Source organism: Erpetoichthys calabaricus, chromosome 13, assembly GCF_900747795.2.
Source record: "Erpetoichthys calabaricus chromosome 13, fErpCal1.3, whole genome shotgun sequence".
NCBI lineage: Eukaryota > Metazoa > Chordata > Cladistia > Polypteriformes > Polypteridae > Erpetoichthys > Erpetoichthys calabaricus.
Genome location: NC_041406.2, coordinates 90,057,116 through 90,076,777, shown reverse-complemented (window position 1 = coordinate 90,076,777; position 19,662 = coordinate 90,057,116). Strand labels below are relative to the sequence as shown.

The 19,662-nt window shown below is 38.1% G+C and overlaps 1 protein-coding gene across 1 annotated transcript in view; it reads left to right on the top strand.

The window, feature by feature from the left end:
• Nucleotides 1–19,662, top strand: part of cndp2 (carnosine dipeptidase 2) — a 46,484-nt gene that overhangs the window by 9,031 nt on the left and 17,791 nt on the right. The window contains exons 3-7 of the mRNA XM_028817217.2: nucleotides 2,022–2,165; nucleotides 3,692–3,854; nucleotides 14,012–14,100; nucleotides 16,864–17,064; nucleotides 19,116–19,200. Of these exons, the coding sequence (XP_028673050.1) occupies nucleotides 2,022–2,165; nucleotides 3,692–3,854; nucleotides 14,012–14,100; nucleotides 16,864–17,064; nucleotides 19,116–19,200 (682 nt within the window). The remainder of the gene's footprint in view (nucleotides 1–2,021; nucleotides 2,166–3,691; nucleotides 3,855–14,011; nucleotides 14,101–16,863; nucleotides 17,065–19,115; nucleotides 19,201–19,662) is intronic.

Here is a 19,662-nt window from a genome sequence, read left to right as displayed (position 1 = left end):
GTACAGTGGGCTACTATATGTCAAAACTGCAGCAACTCTCTGTGGCTTTAAAGCTCAAAGTGTGAAGAAATAAAAACCACATTACCTGAGTTTTTGCATACTTAGCAGAATAGGGCAACTGACTCATCACACAATCAGTGGGCTTTCGGTTTTATTCATCAGAGTTTACGTTTGCTTGAGTGTTTAGTCAACTTTGCCTTTCTATTTAGTTTGTTTTTCTTTTTTAACTCGGTATGCCAACATAATTGTGTTTGCTTTTTAACTGCAGAACTTCCTGCAAGATTCATTGCATTACTTCTTTTCTTAAAGTTATATCTATAAATGGGGTGGCATGGTGGCACAGTGCCTCCTCACAACAAGAAAGCCAGAGGTTCACATCCCAGGTCCCCTCTGTTTGGAGCTGACATGCTCTTCCCAGGTCCATGTTCCTCCCCTAGGGGGGGGATTGGCGATGCTGAATTAGCACTAGTTTATGTGTGTGTTCACCGCGTACGATGGCGAGGGTCCAGGGATTCTTGCCAGTAAATACTAATAAATGTACTTAAAACCTTGTACCTCCTCAGACAGCTACACATAGAAAATTATGCCGTTGAGAATAAAGATCCATTATGATCTCAACAATATTTAATTTGGGTGGGAATTCAAATAAGTGAAATCTGTATGAATTTTTTTTTTTTTTTAAAATATGGATTTATTTTTTTTTACTGAAACAGCTAGACAATATGAGACTAGTATAACTAATTTGTTTTTGAATTAGGGTGAAACAAAATTTAAAAAGGTCTCTAGCCAATAGATTCAAATACAAAAGTTCTGATTCTTCCTTATCGCATATCTTCATTTTTTTGTCATGGTTACAGAAGAAATCATCCGTCCATTTTCAGAACAGCTTAATACAGTCTTAGGGTTGTTGGAGGTGCAGCCGTGGCAGCATCAAGTGCAAGGTCAGCCCATCGCAGAGCAGACTTACACACAAATAACATAGACCAGTTTAAGGCCATGTCACATCAGACATCTTTTCCAGCGATTTTCATTTTCACAGTTTTAGCAAGTCAGATGCATTTGGCGTCACATTCCCTTTAAGGCAGTAGGGTAATGTGACATACCCAGCGACTCACTCCCAATTGTTCACGACTCGCTCTGATAAAATCTAACAGGTTTGATTTTTGCCTTCAGTTGTAGAGGTGGATTATTTGTGCATGAGAGCTGACAATCAATGAATGCTAATCTGGAAGTACAATGCATATAATGCAGCAATGAGGAATAAGGCACGTGTGTATTTTGGACCTCATAAATAGAAGAGAGGCTTGCCTGTCTGATGTCTCATGTTTCACATACCACGACAGAATGACGGAGAAAAAGAAAAAAATGACAGAGGTTGTGGCTGTACTCACCGTACCTGTTAAACCTTCGTATGACACTTCGTGGTTATCAGCTGTCATGCCCACACAGAACCCATCCCAGCGACTAAAGACAAATTCAAGCCTGTTTGATGTTGTTGGGGTGAGTGGCGTACTTGTTGGAGTAAGTCGCTGTAAGTCGTATGTCACATTACACAATGACATTCATTCACCGGCAACTGGCTCCAACTTGCTAAGCTTACGTAAAAATGAAGGCTACGGCTGAGAAATCATCTAATGTGATATGGCCTTAAAGGACATGGAAAATGAAAGAGTTGAGTGTTAGAATGTTCTTAATAGACAATTTAACTCTTAATCCATATGAGGATGATAGAATAAAAAAGGCCACTTTTTATATTTTCAATCTACTGCGTTGCATTTATCTTTTTGTTTAGTAGCCTATTGAAGGCAGCCAATTAATTTAACTGATTTTGTTGTCTCTGATTATTGCAAAAACTTCTAGAGCACATAGAAGTCCTAAAACACATGAAACTGTCTGATAAGTTTGCTTAATAATCTAAACTAAAGGTGGATAGTCTAATGCATCTACTGTATAATCTAAATTTTAAAGTATAGTGTTTCCCACCTGTGAATGGCCAATGTTTATATTTCACTTTTCTTTAGCGGCTTGCAGAATGGGTTGCAGTACAGAGTGTGTCTGCTTGGCCAGAGAAGAGGGGTGAAATCAAACGGATGATGCAGATTGCTGCAAAGGAGGTCGAACGACTTGGTGGTACAGTGGAGCTTGTCGATATTGGGATGCAACAGGTAACGGAAACACTGAGACATCGAACACAGGTGGCACAAAATGTGTGCATTTAATGAAATTTGCAAATGTATTAGGCTTTTATTGGATTCAGTCTTTTTCAAGCAAAGAGAATATCTGAAATTGAAACAGAAAATAAGAAAATACAAAATATTTTGGTGCCATTTGACAAGGAATGTTAAAATTTATTGTCATGCTGGGGATTTCAGCAAGTAATGATGTCTTGGGTGACAGCATACGCCAAGATGGATAGCTGGAATTCTTGGAAAAACTCTCTGCTTATATAGTTTAAATATATTGCATTATGTCAAAACTTTTTTCTGTATATTTTTCACCAATATGTTTTATGTTTATACTATATTAGATAGATAGATACTTTATTCATCCCCTCAGGGAAATTCAGGTGTCTAGTAATTGGTATTGGTGTTAATCCAGTTTCAGTAATTCTTGTATAGCATGCTGGCCTTATATGTGAAAGTGGGCCAAGAATGTTGAATGTAAACTATCTGTAAATAAAATATCTTTCTTTTCTTCAAATATAATTGCAAAAATAAATTTGTATCAAATCTGCTTGCATCATATTTTTAGGCTTATTTGATAAACAGCTATTTTCATTGCAGAGAAAAGCTGAAAATTCATTCTCTTTTATTGGCAAATAATGAGTAAACACATAAGAATCTAATTTGGCACATTTTTTTTCTCAAATCTAATTTATAAGATTTTGTTTTGTGTATTTCATTTTGTTAGATAACAAAGCCCCATTCTTGTGCTTTTTTACTTTTTGAAGTAAAATTTAAAAGGATTACACTATTTCTGCTATATATTGTACATATTTCATATGACATTAAACAGTATATTAGGCATTTCATGTGGACTAAAAATTTCATTTTTAAACACATCAATGTGGCATGTAGATTTCATTGTTAACAAAAATAGGTGAATTTTGTCTGTGATTTGATTGGTTAATACAGTGCATGTCAAAGGAATTGCTGCCAAAATGTTAAACATTCTTTTTAATGTTGTCCTAACAGAGTACCACGTAATGTGTACACCGAGCAAGTTACCAAAGTATTAAAGAGAGTCAGTAATATTGATGATATATCAAAACTCAAGGGACGAACGTAAAGAGAAAAGCAAAATGTCAAAAAGTAAATGCTAAACAAAGTCTTTCTTTATTACTGGTCCAGGTTGTCATTAAGTAAACCTTTAACTGCCTGGATTTAGTGACTAACAGACACCACATATCAACCCTCACTTTCTTCATAACTCTTAATTACTATTCCTACCAGCCAGGTGAGACTTTGTCCCTTCTTGTCTTCTAGAATTTAGTTTCACTTTCCTTCTGGCAGGGAGCAGGTTTTAAAACCCATCCTGGAATTACTTACGAGATGTCCTCAGAATCACATTAGCAACATTGTCCACTATTGCTGATAATGATTTGGAGAAGCAGATAGATTGATAGAGAGATGTTCAAATTAAAGAAAAAAAAACAATGTGTAAAAAAATGTATTTATATCTATTTATGTAGCTCCCTGATGGCACAGAGATTCCTCTACCACCTATAATCCTTGGTCAGCTTGGTTCTGATCCTAAGAAGAAGACCGTATGCATCTATGGCCATTTGGATGTGCAGCCAGCCAGCATTGATGATGGTTGGGATTCTGAGCCTTTCACTTTGGTGGAAAGAGATGGTAAGCAAAAATGAGATGTTGTGTTAATATGCAGTACTTATCAAGTCCTTGCCTCATGTAAGTAGGAGAGAACATCCCTTGATACACTTGATTTTTTAAAAAATTTTTTGGGGGGCAAGCCTAGTTTAGAAAGTACCACAAGAAGAATTTAAGTGTGTTTCAAAATTAGATAAAAAACAGTGTAAAGTGTGACAGACGTGATTTTAAAGATTTCAGATGCTGGTCAAATGGAATCTTATAATGAGGAATGAAACTAGATTGAGCTTTTGCAGGGTTTCATATTTCATCCAGGTAAATATAAGAAGTTGGAAAGTCTGTTTTATTGGGCTGTCTTGGAACTGCTAGTAATTCACAAATCCAGCACCCTGTGTTCAAGTCCCATGCTCGGATGTTGTCTGTGTGGAGACTGCATCATGTTCTTGCCTTATATTCGTGTCAGCTTTCCTCTGGGTATTGTGGTCTTCCTTCCACATTACCCCAGACATTCAGGTTAGGTTAACTGGCATGTGTGAGTGGGCCCTACAAAGAACAGCTGCCCTGTCCAGGGCTGTTTACCCAGTGTGTAAGGACAGGCTCTGGTCTCCTGTGAGACAGAATTGACTTAAGTGGAACTGGGAATGACTTAATGTACTTTAACAAAGTTATTCAGACACGTGATATTAGGCAGTTCCTGAAGAATTTATGAATAGCAACTGTAAATATAATTTCAAAAGAGGTTATCAGTAAATATCTAGAGTGTGTTTAGGCTGTTAATAATGAAACACATTCTTTTAAATGTTTCAGAAGTAGCACACGAGTACATCTTATTGTAATCAAGAGAAGTGAGCTAAGTGTTTAAGATTTCAGTGAAATTGCAGTAGTTTGGAGAAAGGAGACATGGTGTTTCCATCCATTCATTAATTTTCATACCTGCTCATCCTGAGCAGTTTCACCAGGAAGCTATAGCCTTCCCGGTGGTCACAAGACGGGCTCAGTTCCTGGACAGGCCACCTGCTTTATAGTTCAGGGGTTTGCATGTACTGTAAATGTTTGCTCTGCTACAGCCTGAGTGAGGTTGTACATTCTTTATATTTCTGTGTTGTTTTAATCCATGCACTCTAAGTTGGCCTCATGTATGTCTGTGCCTTAAAATGCCCGGCTGTAGACTGGAGTTTCATCTGAGGTTGATTCCTGTTTTGCAATCATTGCTTCTGGAATAGATTCCAGTTCCACAGACCCCTGTAATGAAATACATGTGTGTGGAAAATGGATGGATGAATGCGTGCTTTGCAACATTCTTTTGTTTAGAACGAGAGATGAATTCCTAATGCATTTTTAAAAATTTTTCTTAAAGGTCAAAGCACTGTGTTTTCGACTTGGTTAGTTTATATAACTTTTTCAGCTATGTTTTTATATGCACTGCTCCAGATTATCTACCGGAAGCGTGCTTTATAATGTATGCAGTTTAAGAAATCATACATAACCTGCATTCATAATGAATGCTGTCAATAGTTAGCATGTCTTTACTTGATTCTGGTAAATGTTACTCTCAGAAATTAAACTATCACCAAGCAGCAGCTTTTTTGTTTATTTTCGGTAATATTTACATTTTTGAAAGTCAGTCATTTTCTAACCCGCTTAGTCCTGAACAGGGTTATGGGGCTCTACTGGAGATGATAGGGTGCAATGCAAGGAACAAACCCTGGACATGGCACCAGCCCACCACAGGGCGAACACACACACACACACACACCCACCAAGGCCAATTTACAATCTCCAGTTCACCTAACCTGCATGTCTTTGGATGGTTAGGAAACCCATGCAGACACAGGGAGAACATACAAACTTCACACAGGGTGTTACTAATAAATATGGTATCAGAGATAAAAGGCCCAACTTTTCACTATATCTTTGTTTTTTATCTCACCTTTTCCTTGTCTGTTCTTCAAAATACAAAAATAAAAATCTTAGACATACACTTTTGTGCCCTCATTTGTACACATGCTTTTACTTTTGAGTTGTATTATTACGTCTTTCTAGCTGAGTCAAGTAGTGGATGGAGTTTAGCTCCACTGATCCTTTAACTGCACTTAAAGATAATCATTGCCTAGGCGATCTTAGTCTTGGGAAGCAACCAAAATACTTTTTCAGACTGGTGTTCACAGTCCACTTCTTATCTGAGTTCAAGGCACTTTTATGTTTATTTTATCTGCTAATGTTTGCCCTTTTGTCAATAAGACAGATACACATCAGGCTAACGGCTAAAGTTCTGGTAAAGCCGGTCTTTTAAAGGTACTGTTTAGAGGGAAGGAAAATCTGATGGATTTGTATGTTTTAAGGTTTGTGCCATCACTATATTAAGATGGTGCAGAAAAATAAAAAAAAGAATTCAAGGAAATTTGTAAAATGATACTTTTAATGTTTTGTTAGAGACACTTTTCTAGTTCTTATCAGTGTATGCTTTTACAGTCCCTTGTTCCACAATTCAACAAGGAACATCTGTAAATATCCAGAAGAAACCATACTTATCTATGCATTTAACAATATTCTTTACTTTTAATCATTAAAAATATTTTATGCACAGTTAATTAAAGCTTTCCAGAAGGTATATATACTGTTAAAGTTTAAAAAATACTGAATCCACAAAATGTAATCAGAAAATGAGAAATCTGTTTTTACCATTCATAATCTTGTGACTTGGATTGCAACACTAAGCAGGACTCTGCAACTTTCAGCTGCTTCTTAGGGCTGAATGAGTCAACAAGTTAAGTAAAAGTTATGATGATGAATTGTCGGTGTCCTCTTGGTGTTGCTTGGGAATATGAACAGGCTAGAACATGTTTGCTCTAAAGCACTGTCTATATTTCTTTGATTGGCAGACTTGACTTGATAATGTGAGCACGGGCAGGAATGTTTCCAAAAAAAAAAACGTGTTTTATGGCAAGCTCTTTATTATTTACAAATACAGATGCTATCGACTATTCTACTGTTAAGCACACAGGCCCATTATTACCCCCAACATAGCGTTTAAATGTACTTTATTGTACAATTATACAACTCTTGTAACTGTGGTTTCATAAGGTTAAATTCATTAGAAGTACGAGGGGGCACCCAAAAATAACTGGAATTCAAAAAAAAAAACAGTTGTTTTAATAATTTTTACTTACTGAAACTTTAGTCTCCTTCAAAGTACTCTCCATGTGAATGAATGCACTTGTCCCAACGGTTTTCCCACTGTCGGAAACCTTTTTGGAATTGCTGAAGAAAACATTGTCCAAGGCCTGCAGCAATTTTTCTTTGACTTCCTCCACAGTACAAAAATACTTTCCTTTGAGTTCTTTTTTCATATGTGGGAACAAGAAAAAGACGCAAGGAGCAAAGATCAGGGGCCTCATGCATAAACGATGTGTACGCACAAAATGTTGTGTACTCCTGTTTCCACGCTCAAATCGCAATGTATAAAACCTAAACTTGGCATCAAGCCACACACATTTTCACGGTAGCTCAAACCCTGGCGTATGCAAGTTCTCTGCTTGGTTTTGCAAACTTGCAGTACCCAGCAGTGCTCTTGCTCCAGTGTGGTTTCCCTTTCTTTTTAGATCCACATCCCTAACGCGGCTTTATCATATGCACAGAAATTAACCGCATATTGTTTATTAGTTTAAGGCATCTGATTGTAATTATAATGTAACAATATAATGGTCCACAGAATGGCCAAACTATTCCAAATACCATAGCTGCTTTAGTGTTGTTACTTTCACTGCACCTCTACTTTCAGCTGCTCCCGTTAGAGGTTGTCACAGCGGATCATCTTTTTCCATATTACTCTCACTGCACCACTCGGAGCAGCTGATCGGAAAGAGAATTATCGGTATAAAGCTTCAAGCACATGCTGCCTCAGCCATGCGCACAGTCTATTGAACTGCTCTCATACGACAAACGCATGTACGGACCTCATGGTTCAGAAACAGGTTCATGCCAAGAACTATAAACACACTCAATCAGTCCATCAAGTGCTCCTTATAGAACTGTTTGTACTTATAAGTACAATTACCACACTGTAAACTTGCAATACAGTTGTAATATTGCACAACCTGAGCTACTTTATAAAGCGTGTATTTACATATAATAACAATATCATTAATATGAAATGCAGCAAAATATGTTTTTAACATTATACAGATAAAATATTAACATCATTTAAATAATCTATATTGTTAATAATTAAACGAGCTGGCGCCCTGATTGTTCCTACCTTGCGCTGTATTCTTGCTGGGGCTGGTGCGACACTGGAAAGATAGATGGATAGAATAATTAAACATGTACTACGAAGATATTTGAATGTTCCTTAAAAGTTTTGATATTTCAATGTTCCTTAAAAGAGCTGATTGTGTGGCGATTGGTTACTTGGAGAAAGAAAAGGAAGGACAGGAATTTGGGTTTAGTACATTTGAAAGAGACAGTACTGCTGCAATAAATTATTTCATTGAACGTCGCGCACAGAGCAGCAAGCATCTTGCGGGAGGCAGGAACAATATATGGACGAGGCACCAGCTCGTCACTATGACTGCACCACCGTGTTCCCATGTTTAATAACATGCTTTAATTCCTATCATCATGAAAATTATGTCAAGTATACATCTCAGTATTTTAATTTATTCGGAGAGCTGTAATATCACGAATGTAAAGGATTGTGTCCTGTCGGAGGAAGAGAAAGCCCATTTAAGAAGCACCTAGTGATACACACACACAGAGCACATAGAAGAACACATACAAAACAAAGCATTTAACGTGCTACTTTAGTTACGATGATATTTGAGAAAATAGTAAATTAAACGAATTAAAGAAGTTTATGATGTTCTACTTTAATGACAAAATAAACTACGTGATTAAAGTGGAAATTTCGAGATTAAAGTTGACATTTCGAGCATTTTTATCACTGTGTCCCTATTTTTTCTTTTCTCTGTACCCTAATAAGCTTTCATATGACACTCAGACGGTGGGCTATGACTCGCCTTTTCACGGCGACTTTGATATCTGACCGCTTCTTTTTTATTTTGGGCACTGTGCGACTTTGTGAACTTGAACTTTCGAGTTTCTCCGACACTCTATGTCACTCGATCAACTTCCTTTTGTTGATTATATCACTGTTTTAAACCAACAAATAGTAAGTTTTTCTTTGCCTCCACTTGGTATTCGCTGAACTTCTTCTATTTTCCCCCATGCTTTTGCCATTGTCCTTTTCACAGAAGGCTGAGCTTAAGGGCTATTTATATTGATTTGCATATTCAAAGAGGTGTAATTCTGGGAGGAGTTGGGGAGGGACAGCAGGCGCGTGTATGTGCATTATTTTTCAAGCTGACTGCGATTTATGGAGCGCAAGAACGTGGAAGTTGGCGTTTGCACAGATTTATGCATCTGGATTTTTTGTGCATACAAACATTTCCGCTTTTGTCCGTACGCCATGTTATAGTGTGAATTCTACGCACAGCATTATGCATGAGGCCCCAGGTGAGTAGGGAAGGTGGCAATAACTCCAAGACACACAAGTCAATTCAGAAATCTCTTCAATAGTCTGACGACAATCTCCGTAAATTGCATTGTGAACTTGTTCCAAGATTTTCATCATTCTTAATTGTGGAAAGTCGGCCAGATCTTGGTTGATCTTCAAGTGACATATCCCCTCGTTTGAGATGTGAAAACCACTAGTACACCTGGATTTTATTTAAAACTTCCTCTTTAAAAGCAGTTTCAAGCATCACTGCTGTTTCAGCAGCCGTTTTCCCTAAAAGAAAACAAAATTTAACGCAGACTCGCTGTTCTTTATGATCACCCATCACAAAAATCGCAGAACACGTTTAATAAGCACCAAAAAAAAAAAACATCACAGAATACCGTACAAATAATACAGAGCAACTGCACTTGGCAGACTGCTGCAGAATACTGTAAATGTGCTACACCTAGCGGCAGAATTCGCAACTAAGTCGGGATTGCGTGCCAGGTACAGATTCTAATTATTTTTGGGTACCCCCTCGTATACTTTATGAAAATACCAGCTTAAATGACAGTCTTTTAAAATGCCATGACACATCTTAATGTAGTACTTTAAGTGACTTGTTGAAACAAATCTGACCTAGGCAGGGTCCAGAGAGTTTTTTGAGCATTTGTTCACAATTCTGCAGAATCGTCAGTTATGTTTACATTTTTATATTGACTCTGAAAGTTTGCAACAAGATGGTTAGAGATTAGTGTTGCTGCCTTACAGCTCTAGCAATCAAGTTTTAAATCTTGGCCTGGGTCTTTTGTGTGTTCTCACCATTTTTTATCCAGGTATTCACAATGCTTTTCATGTCCCAGGGATATGCAAGTTATGTTATGTGGTGGTTATAAATTTGACCTGGTAATAAGTATGATGGTTTACATGAGAGGGCTGTTGTGAAATACAGTAATCCCTCCTCCATCGCGGGGGTTGCGTTCCAGAGCCACCCGCGAAATAAGAAAATCCACGAAGTAGAAACCATATGTTTATATGGTTATTTTTATATTGTCATGCTTGGGTCACAGATTTGCGCAGAAACACAGGAGGTTGTAGAGAGACAGGAACGTTATTCAAACACTGCAAACAAACATTTGTCTCTTTTTCAAAAGTTTAAACTGTGCTCCATGACAAGACAGAGATGACAGTTCTGTCTCACAATTAAAAGAATGCAAACATATCTTCCTCTTCAAAGGAGTGCGCGTCAGGAGCACAGAATGTCACATAGATAGAGAAAAGCAAACAAATCAATAGGGCTGTTTGGCTTTTAAGTATGCGAAGCACCGCGGCACAAAGCTGTTGAAGGCGGCAGCTCACACCCCCTCCGTCAGGAGCAGAGAGAGAGATAGAGAGAGACAGAGTTTGTTTTTCAATCAAAAATCAATACGTGCCCTTCGAGCTTTTAAGTATGCGAAGCACCGTGCAGCATGTCGTTTCAGGAAGCAGCTGCACAAAAGATAGCAACGTGAAGATAATCTTTAAGCATTTTTAGACGAGCGTTCGTATCGTCTAGGTGTGTGAACAGCCCCCCTGCTCAATCCCCCTACGTCAGGATCAGAGAAAGTCAGCGCAAGAGAGAGAGAAAAGTAAGCTGGGTAGCTTCTCCGCCATCTGCCAATAGCGTCCCTTGTATGAAATCAACTGGGCAAACCAACTGAGGAAGCATGTACCAGAAATTAAAAGACCCATTGTCCGCAGAAATCCGCGAACCAGCAAAAAATGCACGATATATATTTAAATATGCTTACATATAAAATCCGCGATGGAGTGAAGCCGCGAAAGGCGAAGCGCGATATAGCGAGGGATCACTGTAAATGTGATGTTTATTAAGAACACTAGGGGGCTTTGCCCCCTGCTCGCTCTACTTGCTATTCCCCGCTGGCCAGAGCTATGCGCAAGCCACTTCACGTCTCTGCTGGTCGCGTATGTGGATTTCAATTTCACCAAACAACAAATCTTAATTCTCGCGGATACGCCTCTTCATTGGGAAGAAACACTACTTTTCCCTGATGGCAACACGAATTAGGCAATCTATAAGTCTCTAACTTAAAGTTTAAATCTGAACAATATATTCAATCTCTTTTCGCTGTTCCGTTATTTCACCGAGTAATAATTTCTGTTTGTTTGCGCTAATGCGATCTTTACTATCATTTTTTGAGACTTTCGACTTTTAGTACTTTCATTATCTCTAACCTGCTGTGCATGTGTATCGCGCCAACGGTTTTGAATTCTTTACGACGTTCTACTTTGTCATCTACTCTTTGTCTTTTATTTCCGGCTGCGGGGCGTAGTTAAATCTTTTGGCACAAAGTCTCGTCTTGTGGGATGTGAAAGTATCTCTTTGAAAAAGTCACGTCTCGTCCCAGGCTAAAAAGTCACGTCTCACCCCAGGATTTTTTATTATAATAGAGAGATGTGGAAAGTCATCATCATCATCAGTGGTCTGTCCTCATTATGGGTGCTGGTTCTTAAGGGTCTCAGCGTGAGTAAAGAGGGCATTTCTAGACCCATATATTTTTGTGTGATGTGGATAAGGGGAAATGGTGGTTACTGGTTGTGTCTTTTGACAGGAGTTCTCTTCTTTTTTTTTTTTTTGAGCCTGAGCTTGATTTCTGCAGCACAGTGGACATTTTGACATGCGGTACTCTCACAAACAAGTTTTTTCTAGATTGCCCTGTTGATTGCCGACACCACCAACTGTTGAAGATGTTTGTGCCACTTTATATTTTTTTTATATTGTCCTCATATCTTTTTTTTTTTTTTTTACCTCCTTGTGCACAACCACCTGTAAGTGAAGCTGAGTAAAGGACTTGTTTGATCACAAGTGAGATATGACCTGTCCTACGCTGGTGTTGAGAGATGGTGGCAGTGACGGTAGGGATACTGACCTCTTCTAGTACTCTGGAGTTTATATGTTTGTCCTCTCAGCTAATGTTGAGGATATTTCTGAAGCATTTTTTTTGGGTGGTATGTACTACAGCTCTATATACTAAAATTTTTGCCATGGCCTGGAGGACTCTGTTTTCAAAGACCCTTTTTCTTAGTCTTGAGAATGCCCTACTGGCAAATCCAAGCCGATGGTGTATTGCATCATCAGTATCTGTTTTCGAGGATGGTAGGCTGCCGAAGAGAGTATAAGATATCAAAAGGCAGATCATTTAAATAAAATTTAATAAAAGGCATCAAATAATAACAGCAAAAGATGAATGTCGAGCTTTAAAAATGATAAAAAGTCTACTTTGACTGTCAATACAAATTAAAACAAACTTGTCTTGTAAATAAGTGTAGTAAGCAAGTACAGATTGACTTTGCAGGTGGACAAAAGCATAAATTCCTAGGAACTCTGAAAATGAAAACTACTGTACACCATAATGCACTGCTTCTTGACAAGACTTTCAATTTGCAGCTCTATGGGTATGTTTAAGCACATACTTTATAACACATACTTGATTAGGTAACACTATTCCATATTTACCCCCTTTTTATCCAAAGGATAACCAGTATATGAGGTTGTAGATTCAAAATATGGAAGATTCTGAAGAAAAGATAAAATTATTTCAGCCTCGATTTAAAGTATGGCAGATGCAGAAGGGGGGCGGCACGGTGGCGCAGTGGTAGCGCTTCTGCCTCGCAGTTAGGAGACCCGGGTTCACTTCCCGGGTCCTCCCTGCGTGGAGTTTGTATGTTCTCCCCTTGTCTGCGTGGGTTTCCTCCGGGCGCTCCGGTTTCCTCCCACAGTCCAAAGACATGCAGGTTAGGTGGATTGGCGATTCTAAATTGGCCCTAGTGTGTGCTTGGTGTGTGGGTGTGTTTGTGTGTGTCCTGCGGTGGGTTGGCACCCTGCCCAGGATTGTTTCCTGCCTTGTGCCCTGTGTTGGCTGGGATTGGCTCCAGCAGACCCCCGTGACCCTGTGTTCGGATTCAGCGGGTTGGAAGATGGATGGATGGAGATGCAGAAGGGACAAAAGGAGCAGTGACAGACACCTTATTACTGAAAACGGTTCTTTTACAAATGAAGGAAATACAGAACAGGTATCAAAATGACTTAAAAATAATGCATCATTTTCCGGCCCCAAACCAGAAGACAGTCAGTTAACCAGTAATAATTGTCCTCCCCTGAAAAGAAAAGGGTCCTGTTTCAGTCGTTTGTTGTGTGACCAATGTGATCAGCTGGGGATGTCCGATATAAAGAAACATCGGGAGTGAAGGGCAACATGGACAGCTGATCACTACACAGTTGCTCCTTTTACCTCCCACCAAAATATCCAGAGACGATTTTAAAGAGTAACAGCCCTCTCATTGATTTGAGCCACTGTCTCTGCAGTGACGTTGGCCGCCACTTGTAGGGCCTGAGCAAGTTCATTAATGAAGCTTCCAGAAGGTTTAAATGTTGCACTTGCAACCTTGTTGAGGTTTTCTGCATTGTGGCCAATTTTGAAAACTGTGTGACTTGGTATTATTCTGAGAAATTTGAAATATAGATAAATGAATGGCAATAAAAGGGCGCGGTACTTGGGTGCGTGATTTTAAATATTTTATTTTGCTGTAGTTATGTAGCTAATTACTACTTTCATTTCGAGTCATATATGGTGTGGTTTTGCTTTGTCAACTAATGTATTTTTATTTATTCTATTTATTTTAGGGAAGTTGTATGGAAGAGGATCAACAGATGACAAAGGCCCAGTCCTAGCTTGGTTTAACTGCATAGAGGCTTATCAAAAAACAGGAAAGGTAAAATTGTATGTTACAGCATTTTAATGCTGCTTCAGCTCTTAGATAAAGTTACCTATTAGGTTAAGGTACAATTTGTGCAGCCTTCTTTTCAAGGAACGTTTTATGATGTTATCTGAAACGAGATAATATTTTTAATACGTTGCAATTACTAATGCAGAAGACTGAATATATACACACATAGAATTAACAAGAATAGGAAAATGCTCTCTCTCTCATTTGTGTTTCTTATCATGGAAGTAATAGAGCAGTTGTCTCAATTGCATGTTATGATATTCACCCTTCCATGCATACTTATGATAAAGCTTTCAGACTTATTTTATCACTTCTTTTGCATGCACACTATGGAAGGTGGAATCTATGCAATAATGTAATTTCCATTAGGGCAGGGAGCCATTTATTGTCTTAGACCATGAAGGAGTTAATTAATAAAGGTCACAATTGATTTTAGCATAAAGAGCAGCCCGCCTGTCTTTTTACTTGCTTAGTTTTGAATTTCTGTGAATGAAGGACATTGTGTTCGTTGAAGGAGCTGAGCTTTTGTTTTGGGAATGCAGGTGATGGGCCTTCAGACCGATACAAATTAAACAAGCTTCTGCTAACATTCAAGGCCTTTAATTATGGGAACACTAGGCAAGCTCTCATATAAGTGTGTATAAATTTAGGCTAAATAAGCATTTAAGTATATGAGGGGGGTACCCAAAAATAACCAGAACTGGAAAAAAAATGCTTTAATAATTTCTACTTACTGAAAGTTTAGTCTCCTTCAAAGTACTCTCCATGTGAATGAATGCACTTGTCCCAACGGTTTTCCCACTGGTGTAAGCATTTTTGGAATTGCTGAAGAGGAACGTTGTCCGAGGCCTGCAGCAATTTGTCTTTGACTTCCTCCACGGTACAAAAACGCTTTCCTTTGAGTTCTTTTTTTATTTGTGGGAGCAAGGAAAAGTCACCCAGAGCAAGATGAGGTGAGTAGGGAAGGTGGCAAGAACTCCCAAGATACACAAGTCAGTTCAGAAATCTCTTCAATAGTCTGATGACGATCTTTGTAAATTGCATTGTAAACTTTCTCAAGATTTTCTTCATTCCTAATGTGGAAAGTCGGCCAGATCTTGGTTGGTCTTCAAGTAACATTACCCGTCATTTGAAATGCAAAAACCACTTGTAGACCTGAGTTTTGCATAAGCTTCCTCTTTAAAAGCAGTTTCAAGCATCACTACAGTTTCAGCAGCTATTTTCCTGAAGAAAAAACAAAATTGAACGCAGACTTGCTATTCTTTATGATCACCCGTCACAAAAATCGCAGAACACGTTTAATAAGCACCAAGAAAAACCGACATGGAATAGCGTACAAACAATACAGAGCAATGCCCCTTGGCAGACTACCACAGAATACTGTAAGTGTGCTACACCTAGCAGCGAAATTTGCAACTAAGTTGAGATTGCGCGTCAGGTACAGATTCCTGTTATTTACTGTATGTGTGCTACACCTAGCAGCGAAATTTGCAACTAAGTTGAGATTGCGCGTCAAGTACAGATTCCTGTTATTTAAGGGTACCCCCTTGTATATGTCAGTGCTTCTTTATGATTTATAATAAATAGTTACAGCAGAGTGTATTAAACTAATTAGCCATCAGCTAAGTAAGAATTAATTGTTAAAGGCTTATACTTTTCTTTTATTGAAAGTAGCCAGGATGCACCATGCCAAGGCTTTCCACAGCTTAATAATAATAATAATCATTCTTTGCATTTATATAGCGCTTTTCCTCACTACTCAAAGCGCTCAGCAAATTGCAGGTTAAGGGCCTTGCTCAAGGGCCCAAACAGAGCAGAGTCCCTATTGCCATTTACGGGATTCAAACCGGCAACCTTCCGATTGCCAGGTGCAGATCCCTAGCCTCAGAGCCACCATTCCGCCTGCCGCTTAGCCCTTATCAGTGAAGTTGCAAGCTGCCACCTGACTGGCACGGCTGACTATTATGTTAGCCTTAAGGAATGCTAGTGCAGCAAGTAAACATTAATTGAATTATTAATTGAGAAGTCCAGTTTTCACAGTTGTTTTCTACTGAGTCCAAAGTAGTGGTGAGAACTGATTAACCAAATGCCATCAATCTCGAACAGCTCAGAATTAGGGAAGAGTATTTTAGGTGATGCTCACCTCCAGGTGGCAAATATGTCCTTTGAGCCAAAGGGATTTTTATGAGAAGATGGACTGGGAGGGTAAATTGTTATGAGAAAGTTCACAGTGGCAAGGATATTGTTATGAGAGAGTCTGCTACACCAGGTGATTGTTGTGAGAAAAGGTGCTGAGCTGAGGTCATTATCATGAGAAACCCTGTAAAGCAGATGATGGGAAACGGTGTGAAGGGGGGATATTTTGTGATAAGAATTGTAATAAATTTGAGGCTCATCGAATGCTCTGGGCTCATTTCACTGAATTGAGAGTACCATTCTGCCTCCACATCCTGAAGTCTCTGAGTACCTTCTTTGAACAGCGTGTTTCTGCCGCAAGAACACCTACTAGAATTTTTTACTGTGTGGTGCCTTCAGTTTTTACTGATGTCATTCTCCATTTTCTTTCCTTCTTATTTCCAGATGTGTTTAACAGTTGTTGTCACCTGTTTGAAGAGTTTTACTAGGGTGTTCATCACAAGAGATGAAATTAAAATTGTATAATTTTTCTTCTATTCATATGTTATGAATTACATTTTTTTTTCTTGACAGCATAATTTAGTTTTCCATTTGTTTGCTTTTTAAAAAAAGGAACTGCCCATCAATGTCAAGTTCTGCTTAGAGGGAATGGAGGAATCCGGCTCAGAGGGGCTTGACAGTCTTGTCTTTTCCCGCAAGGACACCTTTTTCAAAGGCGTCGACTTTGTCTGCATATCTGATAATTACTGGCTTGGAAAAAGCAAACCCTGCATCACATATGGACTCAGAGGGATCTGCTATTTCTTTATAGAGGTACAAATACAATTAATTATGTCTTAAGTAGATGTGTTTGACTAAAAGATCCATTGTAAAAACATCCATATGTGCTGCAGCCCAACATGCCAATGTTAGAACAGGCAAGTCTTTTTCAGTGCTTCTGTTCCTGTTGCCAAAGTGAAAAAATAATAACCGATTGTTAAGACTGGGCAGTCTGGGCTTTACTTGACGTTCAAGGTGATGTTTTGCATTTTAAAAATTGTGTGCCTGGGGTATAATAGTTGAATTTTGCTTCAGACGAAACACTGGAAAAGGTAACGAGAAACCAAAGCAGAGTTAACAATTAGAAATGAAACAAAGTATTTTTGCACTGTTCATTAATGTAATTGTGCAATATTATTTCAGTTTTAAGTTTAGTTTTAGCCAGACAATTTCAATGCCTTAAAATTTCTTCAGTAAATAACATTCTTCCAAATTCAGTTCCATTTAAATCATGGTTTCAATTTAATTTTGACATGTCAAAAAGTTTGGTTTGTACCTGAGAGCACATTTGAAATGCGCCCTGATCTTATTCCAAATAGAACCTGGTTGAATTTATTTTTAGAGACATAACATCTCTAATCCAGGGCAGCATTGTGGCAGAGTGGTAGCACTGCTGCCTCTTCAGTAAGGAGGACTAATGGAGTTTGCATGTTCTCCCCGTATGTGAATGGGTTTCCTCCGGGTGCTCTGGCTTCCTCCCACAGTTCAAAGACAGGCAGGTTAGGTGAATCGGTGTCTCTAATTTTGCCCTAGTGTGTGTTTGGTGTGCAAGTGTGTGTGTGTGTGTGTGTGTGTGTGTGTGTGTGTGTGTGTGTGTGTGTGTGTGTGTGTGTTCGTTTGTTCTTTCTTGTGCCCTGTGCTATATGGGGTAGACTCCAGCCTGTCCCACGACCCTGGTCTGGATTAAGTGGATTAGAAAATGACATGACAAGACATGCTCAATTTTGGCTGCACAATTCACCCATAATATTAAAACCAAAAGTAATGTGTCACTGCAGCATGATTTGCATACATTTGTAAAACTTAACCAGCCAGTCCCTTTGGTCTGTTGCTGTTCAGTAGAATGTGGAGGAAAATGGTCCACAACAATAAGAACAGTTTATGTTTTAAAAGACTTAACCACCTGCACCAATCGTTGGAATGAAAACTGCAATGCATTTTCTTATTACATGCATTGCAAAATAAAAAACCAATTGATGGTGCATTGTAAACACTAATGTTGACTACGCCGAAGTCTACATTGATTACTTAGGTTTGAACCTGTCTTAGATGGGTAACACAGCTAGTGTGAATATAATGTGCTCTCACTGTGCCCTATGAATTAAAGCCAAAAATGCAAGTGAGAAAGGAGTGATTAACAATTTTCTATTTGCTGTAGGACAGTACAAATGAAGCAGTGAACACAAGGGCTTTGTTTCCAAATCAAGTCCACTTTATTAATTCTCTGTGAAAGGAAAAAAATAAAATGAAAATCACACAAACCCAAAAAATCCATGCAAAGTAGGTGTGAAAGCCTTACATGATTCTCCAAGAGTCTAGTTATAGAAGTGGTTGATCTTTTTATTTTATACAGTCTAACGATTTCTATTTTACCATGACCGTGCACTAGATGGAGTTTAGGCACAAACAGGCCATGAAGTACTTGTTGGTGCTGGGGGTGTACTTTATGCTCTTGAATGGGACCTGATGCAGTTTTTGTCAGGTGGCATAATTGACTCATGTTATTTCAAAGTATCATCCTACTTTTTAATGTTTGTTTTTTTAGATTTAATATTGTTGTAATCTGACATTAAAATTTTATATTTGTTGTTGGTTTTTAACCAGTAATCATATATTAAATTGTAAAACCAGGGCTAATACATAAATAATGACATGGCACTTTTCTCTTTGTTCTCTTTAGACTGTTGCTATCAATGGAAGTAATAAACATGGAAAAAACTGCTACTACTGAAACAAAAATAATAATAAATAATAATAATAATAATGAATAATATTTAAAACATCATTAAGGTGTCGCATGTAATAATGGAGCATTTTGTCTTTAGGTGGACTGCTGCGACAAGGATCTTCATTCGGGTGTGTTTGGTGGATCGGTGCATGAAGCCATGACTGACCTCATTGCACTTATGGGTAAAAAATATAAAATGTATTTGTTGATCACAAAAGTTTTAAAACAATGAAGAAGTTATGAAGTTAATCCAGCATTTCAGTTAATTCATTTAGGGAAGTTAATAGTTTCTAAATATTCTCAATATTTTGCTGTTATTTTAATTAGTGATTCAACATTGCCTAATGCATTTTAAGCCAACACATTCTCTATTATTTTGGTGTAATTTTAATAAGTAATTAAACAATGCTTACTTTTCTTTAATTAAATACTTTTAAAATAATTATATGTTCATTTATAATATGTGTTAGCAATATCATCTTTTTCACTACACAGGTTCAGCCGTGGTTTTGTAATTCAGTTGCTTTTCCACAACAAACTTATAAACGTCATGTTGTTTTGCCTCAGAGGGTTTATTCTTGTTTCTACAGGGTCTTTGTCCACTGATACAGGTCTATTGTTATGTTTCAGTTACCATATATACT